We start from the raw sequence: 23,278 nt of genomic DNA, 5'->3' as shown, positions 1-23,278 counted from the left end.
ATTGTAAAATTCCCCATTTTCTTCTTAGCATCTTTCAGAAATAATACCTTATTAACATCAAATATCATTATTCTCTACATACATATACTAACAATTTGCATTTTATTTATAACCCTCTCTTAATATATTTTCTACTTATTTTTGGTCTCCTTCATTTCCAAACTCTACTTTTATTCTCCAACTATTGATAAAATACTTCCCATATCATATAATATTCAGTTTGTTCTTTCTCTTTAATTGCTAACGTTAATCTAGTCATTTCTACATATTCTAATATTTTCTTTATCACCTTCTCTTCAATAGGAATCTCTCCACTTTTTCAATGTTGTGCAAATACAATTCTAGCCTGCAATTCTTGTTACTCCCCTCCATCATTTCTCTTTCATTCTCTCTCACACACACACAGACAGACATTTAATCGCTTGAAAGGGACAGGCTGGGCTGTGCTTCTATCGTAAGCACCCACTTCACACAATATTCCACAATTGCCTGTTCTTTTCTCAAGCAGCAGCAGCGGGTAGAGGCAGGGGGGCGGGAGCCGATTCCGACGGGCCACATGGCTTTCTGCCTCATCATAGCAGCAGCGTAAGCAACACCCAAGCTCCAGGCCTGGTGGAGCACAAACCGTGGTCGCTGCCTGCTAGATAGGCAGAAGGTGAGCTGTGGAACAGAGGGGCCCTTGACTGCAAGGTTGTCTGGCAACATGGGCAGGGCTGGGGCTAGCAACAGTGCACTGGAAATATCTCCTGGCAGCCGGAGAGATAGGACTTCCGGCCCTCACTGGATGAACTGATCCGCAGGCTGCAGTTAAGGGGCCCAGCAGCCATGAGTGACCGGGGAAGGGAAGGGTTGCCTCCTGTGCTGGCCATGCCCATCCCCTTCAGTAGGGCTTATTTTTGGGGTAGGGTATATATTAGTTCCACCCCCCCCCCCCAAAAAATGGGCTAGGCCTTACTTTTTGAATAAGTCATATTTTCGGGGGAAAACGGTAATGCTTAGTAGGACTATGAAAAATGGTTTTAGAAATGGGCTCAAGTTAAAAACAAGTGGTGGGGCAGAAGGAGAGATGAGAGAAAGAGTGGCACTTACCTGCAATAGTAGATAAGCAGGCAGAGCAAAATGAGGACCAGCAATGCCAGGGCACCCAAGATAGTAAGTAGAAAGATAGTATGGTATGTAGCAATATCTTTAATTCCTGATGTTGAAGTTCCCAGCCCTGCAAAGAAGCAGCTTTATAATTAGATAATATGAGGCCCTTTTCCACTCAACTTGGAAACAGTATTTATCTATTATGATAATCTATATATAAAGCCCTTTAAATTACATTCTCTAGATGGCTTACAATTGCATTTTTTTTTTTAATGCAGTTTAATTAAAATAACATAACAATTAAAAAGGCCAAAGCATCAGAAGAGTTAGAGAATAAGATATTCCTCTGGAAATTCATCTGTAGAAAAGATTGGGGTGGGTGGGTGGGGGAAAATAATAAACACAGTGTTATATGCTAAGCCCCCACCCCTTTTGTACATGTGTCATGATATTATATGCACTTATGAACCAGACAGGGCATGTGTCCCAAAGTTAGAAGAAAAACATTCCACTCAAACTGAGGGTTGTTCTAGAAATTAGAATCCAAAAAATGCCACACCCCAAAGCAATTCCCACCAGTATCAAACTCTTGGCAGTTTATTGCAGCAGGAAGCAAGATTCTCTCTGGGTTTAGCAAGATTTACTGAAGAAAATAGGATAAAATTACAGAAATCTATCTTAGATAGATTTAATCTTCAGAAATCAAGTTATCCCTCGATTAGTTAAGGTAGAGACATTTTCACTCTTACAAAGGACCTCTGTGGGAACTGTGCAAAGGGCCATTCTCCTAATTGATAATTGATTCAATATGTTAATCTTCCTCATATCGTGATACCAGATATGCAAAAAACACCTTGTGTGCACCAAGATCAGTTTACTTCTCAGAGACTTTGGCAATTTTACCTGATATAGGAGACAGCATAGCGGCTGCCCAGTAGCCCAACTGTGGAGACACAAATGTCCAGTACAGCTGATTTCCCTCCTTGCGGATGAGTCCAGTTCCATTCCGGATCCACAGCCCTAAGAAGAGAGTATATGACTGAATCTGAAGTAATTAAAAAGACCATCTGAATAACCTGAAAGAAAGAGAACTACTCATCAGCACTAACCTCTCAACCTCTCATAATCAAAATTGTTCAAGAGCATATGGGTATATTGTAATATTGTAATCAATATCTGTATTGTGCTATACCTAGTATGTTTTCATGTACACAAGAAACACAACATTGGGATAGGGAATAGGCAACCTAAAAACATGATGTGGATCTCAAAATATCTCCCCTAGCTGAAATTCTAGTACCATCATTTCACTTAATAACTTCAGTATTAACTCTAACCATCATTTCATTTAATACCTTCACCACTTCAGCATTAATCCTAACCAAACCCCTAACCTGAAAGAGGCTAGGAGACCTTGACTGACCCTGCCTAGACCAATACCGAACAGTATTGAACAATGCTACTGTCTGGTATTGAATAGACAGTATTTTGCTTATACTGCTAAGATAAGGGTAAACAAAGAAAACGAGCCTATTCCTCTATACTATTACAGTAGAACATTTCTATCAATCTCATTCTCATCTTCTTTCCGGGAACAAAATGCTTCCACATCAGATTTGGTTCTTGTAGGCATGGTTCTTGTTTGCCAGCACAATTTCCTAATGTTTTTCTTGGTGCACTTATAAATTTTATGATTCTGCAGAAAACTTGCTTCTACGGGTGAAGGAGAGGATGTTTGGATCCTGTTAATCACTCAGTGTGCTTCCTGCCAAAGTCTCTGTTTATACAAGCAGTATTGTTCCTTGCTTCACATATTTGTAATTATTGGATACAATAATGATCAAACCATTAAAAATACGATTCAGAAGCATTCCACCACTCACCGCTCTTGAGGTCAAAGCGCCAGGCTGGCACACTGGTACTTGCAACAGCAGCTGTGTCGAATGGCAGTGGGATGGAGAGGTGGACTGAGCCAGAAAGCTGGACTTCTGTGCTATTTGCAGTGAAGAGGTGAACACTGACTGCAACAATAGGCACCAACTCCAACCATGTATTACTAGCTGTATAAAGAGAATTAAGAAATAATGACTCTCATGTCCCCAGAGGCCCCACAGCTACATATACATTGGATATGCATTTTCAAGAGACAAAATCCAAAAGATACTATTCTGTGCACAGAGTAGTGTATGAATTGTGGTAGATTAAAAGGATTTTTAATTACAATCGTGTATTGTTAAAATACAGACGTACAAAACGGGGAGGGGATGGAATTCAGAGGGAAGGAAAGTTTCTTTGTTCTCAGTGAGCTGTGCTTGGAGGCCTTGCAGGAATTGGGCACTTAAGAAAGCAAATTTCATGTGACCAGGCTAAAGATTGAAGTCCAAACTACAGAATGCTGGCAAAGTTGAAAGATAACATTTAGTTAATTGCATGAGAGTTATTTAATTTATTGTATTAGCTTGATAGATATGTGTTCACTCAGATTTTTATAGATTGCTGAATGCTGGGTTTCAACCTTATGTAATTCATAGCAATTACAGTACATTATTCTTTCAAATCTTTACTTTGTTTCTTATACCCCCATTTGGGACTTGTTCTAAGTTACAATTTATTTAATAACTTATTCCAGAATAAAGGGGATTTGATGTTCTGTTCCATATTCCAGATGGTAGCAGGGAATCTTCCTATTCAAGGATAGATAATGGCAGTGTAATTGCCTGCTTAGTTGGAATTCTGTAGCTGAACATCCCAAACTCAGATATAAAGGATATGGAAGTAAAGACGACTTTGACAGACTGGGGTTGATATTAGTAACAAATATCTCCTTCTCCCATCCTCAATACAAAAACAATAAACTAGTTAAATATATATTTCATATCTCCAAATCTGGTGTCAGAGATAAGCTGTAATATAATGGGTAGCTTTAATGCTCCACCCCTCCCTATCCCACATTCCATGATGGCCCCTTACCACTGCCATTACTTTCAGCCCCGATGAAGGACGGGAACCCTCTCATGTCTGGCCCACCACTGGCGGCAGTCAAAGTGGCTGAAAGCTGGCTGTAGGTGGAACTGCGGGACAGGCGAGCAGATTTGCGCTGGAACTGTGCCCATGGCTGGCTCTTAGCTCCTGCAATAATCAATACTTAAATCTTCTGGTCTAACTGGGCAGTATTCATAAAAGACCATAGAATCCTTAGTTTTTGGTGCTGTGCCTTAATACATAAATTTACAATGCAATAACTCAAGAAGTATCCATAAATGTTGGGTCGTTAGCTACAAGATGCAGCCTTCAATAAATTCAGATTCTAGTATAACTCTTATGTGTTGGAGAAAACATAAAGAAATAGGTTAACTATATGATAGTCGTATAAAATTATTCAGCCTTTTTGAACTAAATCTGTATATGATCTAACAAAATTGTTTAGCTTTTAAAACTAAATTTGAACGAAGAATAGATTATGACCCAGGTCATAATATTAGGTCCCAATTTGCCCTTAGTAAGTTTTTTTGATAATCCAAATAACACCTTGAAACATAAAGACTTGATAGTTTTCTTATAGGTTGCAGCTAGGCAAGTAGTAGCAAGGTCCTGGAAAACAGGAAAGGCTTTGAATAGTTCCATATGCTTTGATTGCAAAGATGACAAAAAAGGTGGTATTATCATGATAATACAGATGACATGTGAAAGTCATCACGGATCCAATAGACCCCATGTATAGGTAGTCCTCAAATTACAACCACAACTGAACCCAAATTTTCTTGTTGCTAAGTAAAATATGCATTAAGTGAATTTTGTCCGATTTTACGACTTTTCTTGCCACAGTTGTTAAGTGAATCACTGCAGTTATTAACACAGTTGTTAAGTGAATCTGACTTGCCCTTTGACATTGCTTGTCAGAAGGTGGCACAAGTTGATCATGTGGCCACGGGACATTGCAGCCATCATAAATATACACTGCAACCATCATAAACATGAGCCAGTTGCCAAGTGTCTGAATTTTGATCACATAACCATGGGGATGCAGCAATGTCGCAAGTGTGAGAAACAGCACCTTTTTAGTGCTGTTGTAGCTTTGAATGGTCATTAGATGAACTGTTGTCAGCTGAGGACTATCTGTAGCTTGCCTACTGAACAAATAAGTCAGCAGAGGATGCTGTCAAGAAATAATTACACTAAATTCTGCAGCATCTTGAATCTCCAGGGTCCTACGTACAGGGCCTTTTTGTGGACTTCAGCTTAGCATTCAGTACCATCATTCCACAATGTTTATAGAGATTCTCAGTCATCCAAGTCATGATTATCTCAAAGGTGCTTTTTCAAGAAGCAACCAGATTTTGTTTTTCTTTGAATATATTTCGCTTCTCATCCAAGAAGTTTCTCCAGAGCTGTAGAAGCACCTTTGAGAAATCATTCCAGAAATTCTCTACTCTAAAGTGATCCAGGTTTCTGAATCAGTTTTCTGAATCAGCTCATAGTTGTAGATGGATAATCAGTTTTTTGAGAGATAGGAAGCAACAGGTGAGGCTAGGAAAAAATTACATCTAGTACCTGGGCATAGGCACCTCTCAGGGCTGTGTGCTTGCTCCATTGCTTTTCCCCCTCCTATATATACCAATGACTGTATCTCAAGAGAACTCTCTGTTAAAGTACGGAGGTTTGCAGATGATACTACGGTCATTGGCCTTATTCAAGATGGTGATGAGTCTGCATATAGTTGGGAGATTGAATAATTGGCCCTGTGGTGCAGGCATAACAATCTAGAGCTGAATATGCTTAAAACTGTAAATGACAGTGGATTTTAGAAGGAGCCCTTCTATTTTACCACTTCTTACTATATTTGACAGCATAGTATTAACACCAGAACCCAAATTTTTGGGTTGTATAATCTTCCAGTACTTGAAATGGACACTTAACATTAGAACTATCATTAAAACAGGAATGTTCTTCCTGTGTCAACTCAGGAAGTTCAGACTGCCCCAGGAACTGTTGATAAAACTTTTACAGAGAATTATTGAGTCTGTCATTTGTACTTCTAGAATTGTTTAGTTTGGTACAGAAACCAAACAGAAAAAGTACAGACTCCAGCGGATAGTTAAGATTGCAGAAAGAATAACTGCAACTAGCCTGCCTCCCATAGAAGATCTGTATATTGCTCAGGTCAGAAGGAGGGCTGAGAACATAGCTGCAGACTCCTCACATCCTGGACATAAACTGTTTCAACTCCTCCCCTCAGGCATTGCAGACCAAAACAACTAGACACAGAGATATTTTTCCCCCTCAGGCCATCACTCTGTTGAACAGTTAATTCTCACAGTGCTGTCTAATATGTATATTTACCCATGTAATATGGCTGTAGCATTATTATTTATCGTTTTTTTCCTCTTCTTTATTCCCCCTTCTATTGGTATTATTATGATGATGATTATCATTCTGTTGCTTTGCGTGTATACTGAGAGCTTCTGCACAAGAGACTTAAATATGTCTTTAATCACACTTGGCCAAATAAAGTATTATATTTTTACGTTGCCTGCTTTAAATGTATCAATTACATACAACAAAGATATATTAATTGTCTACTACCATTCACAGATTCCTAGATAATTTAATGAAATAAGGCTGTATGTATTTTATTTGTATATATGAGCCCAGCGTAAAAAACTGCAGAGGTTATCAAACTTTGTGATATTATGATTTCCTGAAATGACAAATAAATTATATGTTCCCCATAAATAAAATCAACAATTGTCAGGATCAGGCAAGAAATTAGTATATCACTTTTCAACTGAAATTTGAAGTCAAATTTAAGGTTATAATTTAATACAAAGGATGAGCATTTTTATTTTTGCATAATTTCTAAAATACGGAGACTTTATATGAAAGTAAAAGCTAAGCTGTATGCTTCAATGAACACTTAAGTGCTCAAAAGATGGTACAACCTCCTTGACTCATGACCATAATTGACCCCAAAATTTCTGTTGCTAAGCAAGACAGTTGTTAAGGGTTTTTTGCTCCCTTTCTTGTCACAGTTGTTAACTGAATTACTGAATAACATTAGTTAGTAACATGTTAAGTGAAATCCATTGACTTTACTTGTCACAACTGCAACCATCATAAATATGAGCCAGTTGCCAAGTGTCCAAATTTTGATCATGTGACCCTGGGGATACTGTAATGGTTGTAAGTGCGAAAAACAGACATAAATCACCTTGTTTTCAGTGCCATTGTAACTTTTAATGGTCATTAACTTATGGTTGTAAGTTGAGGGCTACCTGTACATGAAATAAAGTTAAACACTACATTTTTCTGCAAATTGGAACAGAAGCTTATCTGCAATTGTTTATAGATTCAAAATAAGAAAACTGAATATAGCAGATGCAGAAGTTTCAGTACTCTTCCAATTGATCCAGTATTATTTACTCCTGTAAAGTTGTCAATAAAATCCATAAAAATTATTGTCTCATTAGATTTACAATTAGCCAGGAGAAGACAGTTTCACAAATTAATGAATGTGACCCTTCCAACCTTTAAGGTTATCACTATTGTTCTATCTACTTTTAACAACAAGGCCCCTTCAAAGGTGAGCAATGAAGACCGAGATAAATCAGTCTTACGAACTAGACAGCTTTAAAAACAATATCTAAATACTTCCTACTAACAATTTCAACTGTGAGAAATTGAAATTATTGAGGGAACTGAAGGAAACTTCAGAAGACCAGAAGTTATTGCAGGAAATCCAGAAGACCAAAAGAAACGTCTATTAGAATTGCTCCCAAACTGATAAACAGAACCTGCAGGTCACTGTAAATGACTTGCTGAATATTTTAACTTAGGGATGTCAAAATCAAGGCCCGCAGGTTAGATCCGGCCCACGGGGTGCTTAGATCTGGCCACCCTGGAAACAGCAAAGAACCAACCCGTGGTGCCTCTGCCAGCATTGTTTTCAGCCATGACGGCCTCCTGCAGCCCTCTGCCAGCAAAAATGGAGGTCGGTGGGGGTGCATGTGGTCCTCCAAGGTCTGTTTTCAATGCCAGAAGGCTAGCAAAACAAATTAAAAGCAAAACAAAAGGAAAAATGTTTTCCCTTTTTCATTAGCGCATCCAAGAAGGGACAGAAAAGGAGAAAGAGGAAAGACAAAGAAAAAGAAAAAGAAAAAAGAAGGGAAGATGGGAAGAGAGCAAGGAAGGAAAAAGAAAGAAAGAAGGGAAGGAAGAAGAAAGATGGAAGGAAAAAGAAAAGGAAGGAAGAAGGAAAGGAAAGGAAAGTTGGTTGGTTTATCATGTTTAGCATTTGGCCACCAGCAGTCCTGCTGCCCTTTCGCCATCCCTTGTCTCCTCCTCCTGACCTCTCCTGTGGTCTCCCATCCTATTTCTGAGGATGCTTTGGTTACAAAGCCAGGTCTCATTGCATAGAGAGGGAGTGGGTCTCCCTCTGACCCTTCCTTCCTAACACATCATGAGAAAACTGGGCAGGGTGAGCAAGAACAGCAGCATCAGCTTTGAGGAGCAAGTAAGCGCATCCGGGTACCCCCTTGGGGAAGTGAGCTGGGCTGTGGAATCCTGGTGCCTTGGAAGCTTGAAGGCCAGGCTGGGCACTTACCCTCCTAAAGCTGCCTAGGACAGCCTGCGCCACTGTCTGAGGGCCCTCTGCGTGGCCTGAGAGGGATGATGAGGTTCCTCTGGAGGACAAGGGTTTGGCACTCTCCATGGTCTCGCCTTCCTCCACTGGAGACAATGGATCCTCCCACCCCCGCCCAGGTCACCACAGGTGTCCCCACATGAGTGATGTCAAACTGGTCATGCCCACCCTTGCCACGTCCATCCCAGCTTCTGAAGTCAAACACAACCCTGATGCAGCCCTCCATGAAATTAATTTTGTCACCCCTGGTTTAACTGAAGTAGCTGTCCACAGTCCACATTATAACAATCTTATACAACATGATCCACATGATAGAAAGAAAACTATTCTCTGACCTCATCCTCAAAATCATCATATAAAGCATACAAAAGAAAACCTTGTTAAGCCTGAATAGCTTAGACTGAAGTGATTTGGGCAGAGAAACAAAAACTGTTCAACCATAACAACATAGAAAAAAGCATTTAAATAAATGAATACCTTGTTAAATGTAGATGTTAATATTTTCAGGTTTTGTGGCAGCTAGTAGCATAGATTGTGTGGGTAGACTGAATAAAACTGAAATCAAGTACATTAGAAGCTAATGTTTCATGGTCCAGGTGAAAAAAAGTTGGAAATGTCATTAAGTCAATGATTCAAAATAGACATTCAAACTGTGAAGCACTTACAGAAAATAAAAATAAAAATTTTGTGATAGTTTTCATAGTTACTGGACTTGAATATTACAGAAAATCTTTTCAGGAATCTTACACGTGCAATATTTGAAAGGAAATTTAAAAATGTTTCTGAGTTACAAGAGTTCTGCAAGAAAGAATGGAAAATTTTTCAGAAGAATAGGGGCTATAGAAAACATTTGAAAGCTGTTACTTTTCCCAACAGGTGTAAAAGAGTTGACTGAAAGGATACCCAACTGACATTCACTGTTTTTTTAAAATTCTGTATCTGTAACTGCACATAAATAGTAAGCATGCATTCAAATTTGTAGAAAGAAATATTTACCTCTGCATGATGAAGAGTGAATGCAAGTCTGTTCATTTCGTGATTAATTGAAACATACAGCTTAAACAAACTAACTTTTGCATATATTGTACCATTTTCAAACAGCCACCCACCCACATTTATTTCTGATCAATATTTGTTCTTTATCAGCAGCAACTGTACAAAATCCTTACACACACAAATTAATTGTTGAAGATAGAATCAGTATACTGATAAAATTTGTTTCTTGTTTTGTTGTATGTGTTCATTTTGTTCATTGTTTCAAAATTCGGGAGAGATATTGTCAGGAATTTTATTTCAAAGCAGTGTCAGAAGACACACCAATGAATTGCTCATTTTCAGTAGTAGTAGCAAGTGCACAAGCTAAGCACTGAATGGATTCACTAACTTCATTAACACATGAAGACATGAAGACAGACTAGAGTTTTGCTACATGCCACATTGCTAGAAATGCTGGAGGCCAATGAATATGTTCAAGAAAAATCAAATCCAGTTATCCGTTATTGGTATTAGTCTTAAGTGAGAATTCTGAAAGCACACACCACCCTCATTTTATCATCCCCCACTTACCAGTACTCTCATCATATGGGCTCTTGACTCTATCAGGACTCATTGAGAAGGTTTCAACTCATTTGCTTATGATTTTAGCAAAGGCCCCAGTTCGCTCCTCCCATTACTTAACCCAGAATGAATAACTCACATCGTAAAGATTTCTATCCCAAAGTTTCTGCAAAAGCACTTGAACTGATTCTTTTTTGTACAAGTTGATATTAAGTTGCTATGGAGGTACTGAGCTTGTAGATATGAAGAGCCTGGATCCCATCATATTTTCTATTGTCCAGCAAGTTCTTAACATAAATATAACAGTATTAAGAACTTGCTTAAAGCTTCAATGACCTAATTCTGGGGCTCATAATCACAACTTCTACATCCCAGCAATTATGTATTCTACCGATTGAGAACCTTTGCTTTAGATCAACATTTAATAATAGGGCACAGGAATTGCAGTAGCCTATTCTGCAATCATTGGCAATCCATTTTCCCTGCTCTAGAAAACAGTATTTCAATTAGGTGGAATCCAGTGCAGTGACTGAATGCCCTACTTTTTTTGGACATAATGGATCTTGGGACCTACCTGGAGAACCAACAAGGATTTGTATCAAGTCATCATAAAGGATAAGTGTTGCAGGACGCTCTGGAAGCAGATAGAGACTTACAGAAGCATAGACTGCAAGGGAAAAAAAACCTGAATTAATATAAAACTCTCTTTTCCTTTGAAGGAGATAGAGGCTAATTCTAACATACAACCTATCTTTCGAGGCATATTACAAATAAGAGATTTCTACTGGGGCAAAAAGAATAAGGGATTTTTAGATGGCAAGAAGAAAATCTGACTAAAAATGTGGGGGAGTGTACATGCTTTTCTGAGTTGTGGTTTTAATCTTCTGCAGTAGCTCAACTGAATTCTCACTATGCAAACAATGGATTGAACATCCAAATTTACAAAATATAATTTGTGGCTTCAAGCTGCTAACTAACTGCCTTTCATTTTCTTTGGCTACAATCCTTAGGAGCAATAATTCCAAATCAGGGAAATTCAGGGAGGAAAGGAAAGTCAATGATGCCAAAAGGTAGGAACAAAATGATAGCCTCTCCCCCCTCTTTTGAATAATTGTCATTCTGACACTGTTGTCAAACAATATAGCTGCCCTGTTCTAAATGCAAAGCACAATTCATTAGTTCAAATACCACAGAAAATATTAATTTTATTTCCAATGAAATCAGGATGATAACAACTAGCTCTGACCATTCCCAGTTTTGGTTTGCTATCCACATCATTTTACTAATTCAAACATATTTAAATAAGATTTGATTTAAAAACTAACTGAAGCATTATGTTTATCCATCTCTTTTATTAGTATTTATCAGAGTAGGAAAGTTTGGTTTTCTCTCTTCCCTTAAATAAATTTTCTCAGTCTAATAAATTATTTACAGATCTAATAATTGAAAATTATTTACTGGTCCAGTAAAGGGAAAGCTTAATAGAAATATACTGAGAGAGTAGGAATATTCATTAAATCTACAATAGGTTCTGAATATTCTATTCAAATAGAGCAATTCCATAATGAGTCAGCCTGGATTTTAATCAAAATTTGCAAATGCATTTTAAAAATCTGATTCAGACAATTTCCTCAATAATATCTTACCTATTTTTCTGGTATCACTCTTCCACTATGAATGGCTTAAAACCTATTCTCATTACTGTTACATGACCACAATGATGATTGGATGATTCTGTAACATGCTAAAAATCACAAGGAGAGTGAAATAATTTTGGCTGAACTTAACTTTAATCTCAATGAAGATATACTACCCATGAATAGAGCTGAAGCAAAGAAGAAAAAAAGGAAACTTGAATTAGGAAAGGAGGAGAGAAGAAATGGGTTACCTTACAAGTTAACCCTAATTTCTTATAGTTTTCTTTCTGCCAAATTTCACCACTGAGGATACTTAGGATCTTACCCTTGACCTTGCTATTTTGTTAAAATATGTGATCCATATTTGCATGCAAAAGAGCCAAGAAGCCAAAAAATGTGTTGCAGAAGAGCCAAGAAGCCCCCCCCCCAAAAAAAGCAATGTCAGGAGTTTCAATTCACCTTTCGATAAGATAGATTTCAACTTCTAATTATTGGAATAAACCAACTAGGAGTAAACAATTTCACAGTTCATTTGTGGTAAATGAGGATTCCTGCAGTATTATCCATACAAACACAGATAGAAGTAACATCATGAACAAAGGCTATCAGTGCAACCTCAGTTCCAGTTATATTCAATCTTATCCCTACAGAAGAATATCTGCTTTCCATGCAAACCTGCATCTTCAATTGCATCTGAGATATTTCCCCTTTCATTTGATCAAATCAGACCGAACCTTTCAGCATTCTTCCAACACCAAAACCAGAATCACAATGAAAGACTGCCTCCAATTACATAGTCCATAAGATACCAAGATTAGTATTAAGTTACTGAGAGATTCAGATATAGCAAAATTGCAATTTCAATATAATAATTAAACATCTTCTTGAAGTGGATTTAGATAATGAGAACCACCTAGATGGATCTGGAATTGCAGACCCATCATTTTCCCAGAAATCTTTTCCAGAAAATGAATGTTTTAGACTACCTTATGATTGCAGAGAACTCTTGGATCTTACAAAATACCTTTAATGCAATCTTAAAGGAGGTACTGATAATTATTGGACCAGTACTTCTTTCATAACATTAATATCTTTTAATTCATAATTGCAAGATTGGTGATTGCTGAAATTAGATCAGTACATCATTCAATCTTAGATGGAACTGATTGAATTTATCCATGACTAGCTGGACACACACACACCCCCGGAAACTATGTGCTCGGCCTTGATAAATCAACACTTGGAGTTTGAAAATTAATGAGTAGTTAGGATTGGCCTCTCCTCTCCCCTTCTCTCCCTCAGCCTAGCCCCATAGATCCGCTCCTCTCCCCTTCTGTCCCTCAGGCTGGCCCCACAGAAACCTCTCCTCTCCCCTTCTCTCCCTCAGGCTTTCTAGCCTCTTCTCTCCATGAGGCTTGCCCCATAGAAGCCTGTCCTATGCTATCCCATTCTCTCCAGTTATTTTCAAGTTGGGAGGGGGAGTAGAACGTCTAACTAACTAACTAACGCATCAGCGCATGTTATAATAATATAGAAAACGCTAATATTCTGATGGTCATTTTGAAAAATCCTTTCTTAGTGAGCACCTAGAAGCCAAAAGGAACATATATGGCAAATTTCAAGTTTGTAGGCTTTACGGTTCTGGAAACATTGTGATTAATGCGTGAGTGGTTTTTGTTTTTATATATATATATAGATTAGCAAATACACAAAGAAATTGTCAGGCGTGCCTCTGTTCAAAACCCAAGAAAGAAAAACCCCAACTCCATGTTTATAGAGAAAGGTACTTTTACTGAGTAAAAGTACTGAATTCAGTACTGAAGTACTGAAAAGAAAAGCAGGGTCTGAGGCAATAGGTGCGAAAATTAGATATTGAAAGCAATCCCAAATCCCTCCCCACAAGGAACCAGGTTCAGTGTCCAATCCACATCTCCCCAAGGTGTCATGTGGGGCTCTTCTTCAGCTGGACCCCATGTCTCTGGTATGCCAGAACCGTTCCTTTCATAGCTGCTTGAAGCCTGTGAGAAATTTCCTCCCTTTTCTCGAGACATCTCCACCAGCTCGCTTCCCACCCACCTATATACCAGCAAAGCCTCCCCCTTCCCATTACAATAGCAGCCCATAGCAAGCAAGCATCATAGGCAGAGGCTGACAGAAATATAGCCATATCTATATAGGAATTTAAATGGACTCTACTTTTAAGGTCAGCTTAATCCATCTCAATAATTCCTCCATTTTTAAATCCCAAGCACCAGAATTTACCCAGAGTTAAATTCTTTTAGTCAGTTTCTCATATCTTCACACATTTGTACCAGCCACCAGTTTGACACTAATCAGGGAGTAATCTGTCCATGATAAAAACCAAAGAAAACTATGTCACTAGGCAGGATCAGCTCCATACAAATAGCTAAATCCAATATGAGTACATGCATGGGGCCAGATGCGAGCTAGGATATGGTATTCATGAAAGACGTTAACATCCTAAGATGCTCCTGATTGGGCAAAGTGGACACTGAAATTCACTGACAAGGAGCCTAGGGCAAACCAGCATCAAATCAGGTTAGTATGTGTGGTACATAACAATATTCCTACACAATCCCAGCCACCCAAATGCAGGAGCAAGGAGTTAAAATTGGCAGACTATCAGATGCTAGAACTGATTAATGACCAAGAAGTCCAAAGATCATGACCCCTTCACCCCCAAACCCTCCAATCCTACACTTTGAGAAAACCTTTGCAAAAAAAATAGATTGCATGGTCTCCTCTATCTACAGGTAGTCCTCGATTTACAACCATTTCTTTAGTGACCATTTGAAGATACAATGGCACTAAAAAAAGTGAATTTATGACAAATGTTCACATTTATGATCACGGCAGCATCTCCATGGTCAAAATTTGGACACTTGGCAACTTGCATGATTTATGATTATTACACTGTCCTGGGGTCATGTGATCACCTTTTGTGATCATCTGACAAGCACAATCAATGGGGAAGCCAGATTCACTTAACAACGTGTTGCTACTTTAACAACTGCAGTGATTCACTTAACAACTATGGCAAAACACACTTAACAACTCTCTTGTTTAGCAATAGAAATTTTGTGCTCAACTTGGTCTTAAGTCAAGGACTACCTATAGTCTTAAATCCTAGATAATAGATATTGTACTGACCTATCATCGAGGAAAGGATTTAAACAAGATGGTAAGGCGTTCCAGGGACTACATCAAGTACTTCAGTTAACTATATGTGGCTCACAATCTATAAATAGTCCAACCCTTTTCCATTGGAACAATACTATTAGAACAGCGCTACACATATTTTGTAAAATTACAACAGAAAACTATTATTCAATGCACATTATTTTAACATTTTTTTCTGAATTTAGTTGCAGAACACATCCACTGATGGATGTTTACTTCTTTTATAATGAAAATATTTTTCTTTGCATTTTCAAACATAATTATAAATCATACTATTTTTATTTTTCCTTTATTATAACAACACAAATTAAATACAAAAGGTTTTCAATGACTTTATTGTATAACAGATTTGAAATTCCACACAACAATGCTAAGATTGGTTGGTTTTAATCTTGGTTAATTTTTGTGCCGTGTAGTATGTCATGAACTCAATAATATGGTCATTCTAAGTTAGGATCAGTCCCCAAAGAAGCCCCAGCTATTCTGTGTTATGGGTTCCTGATCTTAAGCCAACCACTTCACTCGTACAATCCAGTTTGGTCCTACAGAATGGCTTCTCCTGGCAGCTTCTTGAAATTGTTTTTTCTTTATTTTTTTTACAAACCCCTCCCCATCTTTCACTATGATCGAAGGAAGTAACACAGATATAGGAATGAAGTGGAGGAGTTGACTGAGTCACTTTCTCTATGGTGACTCAGTTCAGTTAAAATTACTGACCAGCAATGGAACAACATAATAAAATTAATAGAGCCATAAAATACAAATACTAAAATGCCAGAAGTTAAATATTTAAAGCTACATCACTATATTATAAAATTATTATATAATTATATTTCATTTTTTTATCATTACAGTCCATGGTGATATTTACCTTGTTTAGATCACTGTGGACCCTTATTTTACTTTTTAAAAAAAATGCATGTATGTGTTTATGTATATCTATTTCTGCCAGATCAGTTTAAGATGGTCTTCTTCCTGTCTTCAACCTTCAGAATTTAATATTTGCTGCTCGAGGCAGCAGTGGAAATTTTCTCTGCCTGATGGTAGAACTCATCCTGCATAAAACAAGTTAGTCACAGAATTGTTATGAATTCTGGTACAGCAAAATTGATTAAGAACTCAATTCAATTTACAACACACACTCTCCCAAACTGGGTCAATTATGATCCTAAGGTCACTGTGTTCTTTCTTCTATACCTAAAAATCCAGACACAAAGCAGAGATTTTACTTGATGATCATCTCTAAGATTATGAGTTCGACAAGGCACAACGGGAAACCATCTTTCCATCCAGTTCATGGTTCACTATTGTAACTGCTTCAATGTTTTAACTGTTTTGGTTATTTTTTAATTTGTTATTATATTTCATAATTTATGCTCCCCCCCCCCCAAATTTACTTGTTGAGATAGGCCACTATGGAAATGAAATAAATAAGTATATAAAATGTCTTACAATCATAAAAGAAAATAACTTGCAAACACCAAAGCTGTAATAATATTGGGTAATTGTAATAATATTCTGCCATTTGGATTTACAGTTACTCGGCAAACCATTTAAACAAAATGCTCATACCAGAGGTGAGTATGCATTAGAAGGGCACAATGTCCCCGATAAGAAGGTCACTTTATTGACCCATCTTGGGATTTGGAAGCAGAAGTCATAGTTGGCTTTTAAATAGTTATTGACAATAGTTTCTGATTCTAGGCAGGGAGTACAGTAGGAGGAAATCAGCAATATAAATATAGATATCAGTGTTTCTATATACGTTTTATAGTCAAGATAAAAATACAGACTTGAGTATGCAAGCATACTGTGTAAGCATAATTTACTGAATAAATTTTTAACAAGATAAAAACAATATTAGAAAGGAATAAAAGAGAATAAAAAGGAATAGTGAATCAGAAAGAAAATAGAGTAGAAACAGAAAAGGAAAAAGACCGAAAGAAAGGATTATAAGAAAGCAGCTTCTGAGCTTTTTGACAACGGTTATAAATGCGTTTTGTCTCTAAATAAATAGTATAATTGTAACACAATTTTTTTCTTTTCATAAGCACTAACCCAGAAATCACACGTTCATTTTTCTATTTTTTTCAGCAAAAAGTCCATAACAGGCTTTCAGTCACTGATAAATGTATGGTAGTTGTCAGTCTTTCTCTAATCAAATTAATTTTGCCACCCCTGCAAATTCTGTCAACTTTTCCTTTTTCTTCTCTTCTTTTTATTAAGAAAATTTTTATTTTTTTTCTTTAAGGTAAAGGTAAACATTCCCCTCGCACATACATGCTAGTCGTTGCCGACTCTAGGGGACGGTGCTCATCTCCGTTTCAAAGCCAAAGAGCCAGCGCTGTCCGAAGCGTGGTCATGTGGCCGGCATGACTCAACACCAAAGGCGCATGGAACGCTGTTACCTTCCCACCAAAGGTGGTCCCTATTTTTTCTACTTGCATTTTTACGTGCTTTTGAAATTGCTAGGTTGACAGAAGCTGGGACTAGTAACAGGAGCTCACCCCGTTACACGGCAGCACCAGGGATTTGAACCGCCAAGCTGCTGACCTTTCGATCGACAAGCTCAACGTCCTAGCCCCTGAGCCACCACGTCCCACCCTTTCTTTCTTTACTATTAGCTATTTTCATTTATTGTTTCAATTTTCTATTATGATTTTTACTTTGTTAAAAATTTCTTCAATAAAAGTATAAAAAAAAGAAGCCATTTAGGTATTCTTTCAAATCCACCCACTGAAGTTGTCACTCTTGATTTCAGCTTAACATTAAAGCTGATTGACTTTAATTTAAATTAAATTGTGAATTACATTCATCAGATATGTAAAAGCAACAGGGTTTTGATCGCCTAGTTGCACCTACCATGTACACTATTTTTATCTCCCCCTGATTAGTTGTTATTACAAACTTGGTAAAAGAATAAAAGTTAGCCCTTGTTCAGATGCACATATTGTACGGAGTACAGTTTTTGTAACGGAGGACTGAATTCTGGCCTGGAAAATAAGTTATGGATATATTTCCTAGTAAAGTCTTACTCAAAACAGCTTGAGAAAGGTATCAAGGTGACACTTAAAAGTCATATGGGATCTGTCTCAGCCTACAATTGGAGCATTATGCTTCAAACTATATTACCTGTGATGTATTAGGAGTGTTGCGTGTGCTTTCAAACCTGTCTTACTATTAATTTCACTTTCTTTCTCCTCTTCCCTACTCATAAATAACTACTGATATTTCGACAAACCACTATCCATATCAATCTCTGACTCTTCGCAAGCAGCCTTCCAATAAATACTAAGGCAATAGCAGTCCCAATCAACGGTCCATGCCATTTATGTCCAAGCCAGATGACAGCAATACTTTTATCACTATACAACCAGCTATTTTTCGCTGGGATTAGCAACTATCTAATTATGTAACACCAGTATTCCCAGGGCACTCCAGATGATTAACAGAGATGGAACAACATTTGTCAATTTGTTCTCTGTGTCTTTTGTTCTTAGATGGCTTTAATGGAATATTAGACATGACCATGGAAAATAACTCCATCATCCATTATTATTACCCATAATAAGTTCATGACATCCAAAACATCTAACAACCCTAAGTAATTATTTTGCAACTGAAGATGCCTTCATCAATAACTGAAGACCAATATCCAGTTGGTCATTATGAGAAGCAGAATGCAGACTAGATTAAGTTTGGTAACATCTAAGTAAGCTCCCTTTTTCTTATATTAAGACACTTGTCATGCAGCTTTTTGAAGATTACAAACATACATGTTGATATGGAATTCATGTAACTCAGTGGAATCTAACTTTGCAGTATTGAACTGGCCAAAGTTCTGAGATGATGCCATTGCCTCCAAGAAAGGGCTGCTTAAAATATCTGAAAAATATTAAGTACTCTTATTTTATTGAAGATACATGTATGCTACATTCATATGTTTGCTAAACTTCATAATTTTTGGATTTTCTTGCAACACTGGAAAGTATCTTGATAAAAGGTGTATCTTTTGTTGTGCGCATCATACCCATGTCTTTCAACCAATTTCCCAATCACCAGGTACTTTCAACCAGGGGTGGGATTCAGCCAGTTCGGACCAGTTCGGGAAAACCGGATGTTAATTTTAATCTGGTTCACTGAACTGGTTGATCCAAGGACTAACTGACCCCTCCCACCCATCCCCCAGGAGTCTCCACACAGCCCCTTTGGGATGCCAGGTAAGTTCAGGGTGTGTGTGGAGGCTCTGGGAGGGCAAAAAATGGGCCTACCAGAAGTTTGGAAATGGAGGACGGTGTTTCACCCTCCTGGAGGCTCCAGGAAATCCTCTGGAGCCCGGGGAAGGCAAAAAACGGGCCTACCAGAAGTACCAGAAGTCTGGAAATGGGCCCATTTCTGGCCTCCGGAGGGCCTCCAGAGCCTGGTGAGGCTGTTTTCGCTTTCCTGGAGGCTCCAGGAAAGCCTCCAAAGTCTGGGGAGGGTGAAAATACCACCATGGTGCAGGAGGCCGAGTAGGCCATGCCCCATGGCCACGCCCACACAGCAACTGGGTAGCGAACCGGTTGCTGAAATTCTTCAATCCCACCCCTGCTTTCAACCAATAGTTGCCAACACTCACGTGGTAGTTTGTTGACACGCCAAGGAACAGAGTTGGTAACAAAGCCATGCTTGGAGGCCATAACAAGGACCCAGGTGCCCAAGCGATAACTGATGGGGAGCATACTGATACCCTCGGGATCAGTGGTGCCTGAAGCCAAAGATGTTTGGTTGCCATACACTTCCACAGCTGCCTGGGAAAGTGGGGATAAATCGCCATTTTCGTAGACTTGGACTTTGATCACCACTTCTGGAGGAGAGAGAGAGAGAGCATAGAAAAGTACATTTTAGTATACAAATCTTCCTCACACTACTCCATGATTTGAATATTTATGCATTTTTATTATTCTTTCTAATCATCCTTGGTAATTGTATTGTCAAATCCAATTGTGTTAGAGATTTAGCAAACATGCAATTAATATGGGACAGTCAATTTCCATTCTACCTCTAAAGCCTTTATATTCTTCTTCCTTTCTACATACAGCATTTCATCTGTTTTTAAGTTCCTTCTTGTTTGGTTACTCAATAGCAATATAATACATCATCTGCTTCTCTAGTGTTTGACAACAATATTTCTATTGTTTCTGGGACCAAATAGGATACATTTTCTCAGACAATACAATCTCTCGGTTCCTTCATTGAAACTGCCTTTTTCCCCAGCATTTTGTGTCTGATATTTGCACATTTTAATTCTTTTGGAACACCACAAGAAGTTAGGTTTTAGTTTATACATTGTCAGTCTCATAAGTTTTTTTTTTTTTTTTTTAATCATATTTATATACCGCCCTATCTCCCGAAGGACTCAGGGCGGTTTACAGGCACTTAAAAAACACATAAACACATAAATACAATATAAAAACAATTAAAAAACTTATTCTATAAGCCCGTTAATTAAAATATAAAAATAAAACCCAATTAAAACCCATAAATTTAAAATCTAGCTCAGTCCTGCACAATTAATTAGGTATGTTTTAAGCCCGCGGCGGAAGGTCCGAAGGTCCGGAAGCTGACGAAGTCCGGGGGGTAGTTCGTTCCAGAGGGTGGGAGCCCCCACAGAGAAGGCCCTTCCCCTGGGCGTCGCCAGACGACATTGCCTCGCTGACGGCACCCTGAGGAGACCCTCTATGAGAGCGCACGGGTCGGTGAGAGGTATTCGGTAGCAGTAGGCGGTCCCAGAATAACCCGCCCAATGCCATGGAGCGCTTTAAAGGTGGTCACCAAAACCTTGAAGCGCACCCGAAGGCCACAGGTAGCCAGTGCAGTCTGCGCAGGATGGTGTCATCGGGGAGCCCCGAGGGGCCCCATCTATCACCCGCGCAGCCGCATTCTGGACTAACTGTAGCCTCCGGATGCCCTTCAAGGGGAGCCCCATGTAGAGAGCATTGCAGTAATCCAGGCGAGACGTCACGAGTGCGTGGGTGACCGTGCATAGGGCATCCCAGTCCAGAAAGGCGAACTGGCGCACCAGGCGAACCTGGTAGAACGCTTCCTGGAGACGGCCACAAATGATCTTCTAGAGACAGCCGCTCATCCAGGAGGACGCCTGTTGCGAACCCTTCCATCGGGGCCACTGACTCGCCACCGATGGTCAGCCGCGGATTTAGCTGACTGTACCGGGATGCCGCATCCACAGCCACTCTGTCTTGGCGGGATTGAGCTTGAGCCTGTTTCTCCCCATCCAGACCCGCACGGCCTCCAGACACCGGGACAGCACTGATAGCTTCGCTGGGGTGGTCCGTGTAGAAAAGTACAGCTGGGTGTCATCCGCATACAGCTGGTACTTCACACCGAAACCACTGATGATCTCACCCAGCGGCTTCATGTAGATAAAGAACAGTAGGCGAGAGGATCGACCCCGCGGCACCCCACAAGTGAGGCGCCCGGGCCGACCTCTGCCCCTGTCAACATCGACTGCGACCGGTCGGAGAGATAGGAGGAGAACCACCGATAAACGGTGCCTCCCACTCCCAATCCCTCCAACCGCGCAGCAGGATACCATGGTCGATGGTATCGAAGCCGCTGAGAGGTCTAATAGGACCAGGGCAGAGGAACAACCCCTATCCCTGGCCCTCCAGAGATCATCCACCAACGCGACCAAAGCCGCCTCCGTGTTGTAACCGGGCCGGAAACCGGACTGAACGGGTCTAGATAGACAGTTTCATCCAGGTGTAAGGGAAACTGATATGCCACCATATTTCTACAACCTTCGCCAAGCGAAGGTTGGAGACCGGACGATAATTACCTAAAACAGCCGGGTCCAGGAAGGCTTCTTAAGGAGGGCCTCACCACCGCCTCTTTCAAGGCGGCCGGAAGACCCTCCACCAAAGAAGCGATCAGAATCGCCTGAGCCAGCCTCGTGTCACCTCCCGAGTGGCCAGCACCAGCCAGGAGGCACGGGTCCAGTAAACACGTGGTGGCATTCAGCCTACCCAACAACCTGTCCATGTCCTCGGAGCCACAGGGTCAAACTCATCCCAAACAATATCGCCAAGACCACCCTCGAGCATCTCACCCGTGTCACCGCAATCTTGGTCCAGACCATCCCGGTTGAACGATTTTATCGTATAGATAACCGTTAAACTCCTCAGCACGCCCCTGCAACGGGTCATCCCGCTCCCCTGGTGTAGGAGGGAGCGAGTCACCCAAACAGGGCGGCTGGGCGGTTATCTGCCGATGCAATGAGGGAGGAGGCGAGCTACGCCTCGCTTCCTCAATGCCACCAGGTAAGTCCTAGTATAGGACTTCACTAGTGTCCGATCAGCTTCCGAACGGCTAGACCTCCAGGAACTCTCTAGGCGCCTTCTCCGCGCTCATCCTCTCAGCTCCTCGGAGAACCAAGGAGCCGGTTGGGACCCGCGCCGGGTCAGAGGTCGCAAAGGCACGACACGGTCTAAGGCCCCGCCGCGCCCGCTCCCAGGCCGCAACAAGTTCCTCAGCCGAGCCGTGAGCCAGACCTCAGGAAATGGCCCAAGCTCCGTCCGAACCCATCCGGGTCCATCAGGCGCCTGGGACGGAACCAACGATCGGCTCCGCCTCCCTGCGGTGGTGAATGGCGGTCAGAAAGTCCAGGCGAAGAAGAGAGTGATCTGACCATGACAAAGGTTCAGTGACTATTTCCTTTAAGTCCAGATCTCTCAACCACTGACCAGAGAGAAAATCAGGTCCAGAGTGCCACCCCAATGTGAGTAGGGCCATCAACTACTTGGGTCAGGTCCAAGGCCGTCATGGAAGCCATGAACTCCCGAGCTGCCGCCGATGACGAGCCGGAAGATGGCAAGTTAAAGTCCCCCATGACTAAAAGTCTGGGGCTCCCAACTGCCACCCCAGCCAGCACCTCCAGGAGCTCAGGCAGGCGGCTGTCACGCAGCAAGGAGCCAGGTACGTGACCAGCAAGCCCATCTGACACCTATGACCCCACCTCACAAAGAGGGATTCACACCGCAATCTGAGGTACAGTGGTCTCCTCGGCTCTAGACTCTCTTTAATAACAACCGCCACCCCCACCCCTACCCTGGGCCTCGGCTGATGGAATGCACGGAAACCCGTGGGCACATCTCGA

General features: G+C 40.3%; 1 protein-coding gene across 1 annotated transcript in view; it reads right to left on the bottom strand.

Annotated features, from left to right (window-relative positions):
* The window catches only part of FAM171A2 (family with sequence similarity 171 member A2), a 64,261-nt gene that overhangs the window by 18,247 nt on the left and 22,736 nt on the right, over positions 1-23,278 (bottom strand). The window contains exons 2-7 of the mRNA XM_058181277.1: positions 19,742-19,969; positions 10,860-10,952; positions 4,060-4,218; positions 2,973-3,149; positions 1,993-2,109; positions 1,090-1,216 (exon numbers count right to left, since the gene is read on the bottom strand). Of these exons, the coding sequence (XP_058037260.1) occupies positions 1,090-1,216; positions 1,993-2,109; positions 2,973-3,149; positions 4,060-4,218; positions 10,860-10,952; positions 19,742-19,969 (901 nt within the window). The remainder of the gene's footprint in view (positions 1-1,089; positions 1,217-1,992; positions 2,110-2,972; positions 3,150-4,059; positions 4,219-10,859; positions 10,953-19,741; positions 19,970-23,278) is intronic.

The sequence above is a fragment of the Ahaetulla prasina genome, chromosome 4 (assembly GCF_028640845.1).
Source record: "Ahaetulla prasina isolate Xishuangbanna chromosome 4, ASM2864084v1, whole genome shotgun sequence".
Classification (NCBI taxonomy): domain Eukaryota; kingdom Metazoa; phylum Chordata; class Lepidosauria; order Squamata; family Colubridae; genus Ahaetulla; species Ahaetulla prasina.
Note: the sequence above shows the minus strand (reverse complement) of the source record. Positions and strands in the feature narration are given on the sequence as shown.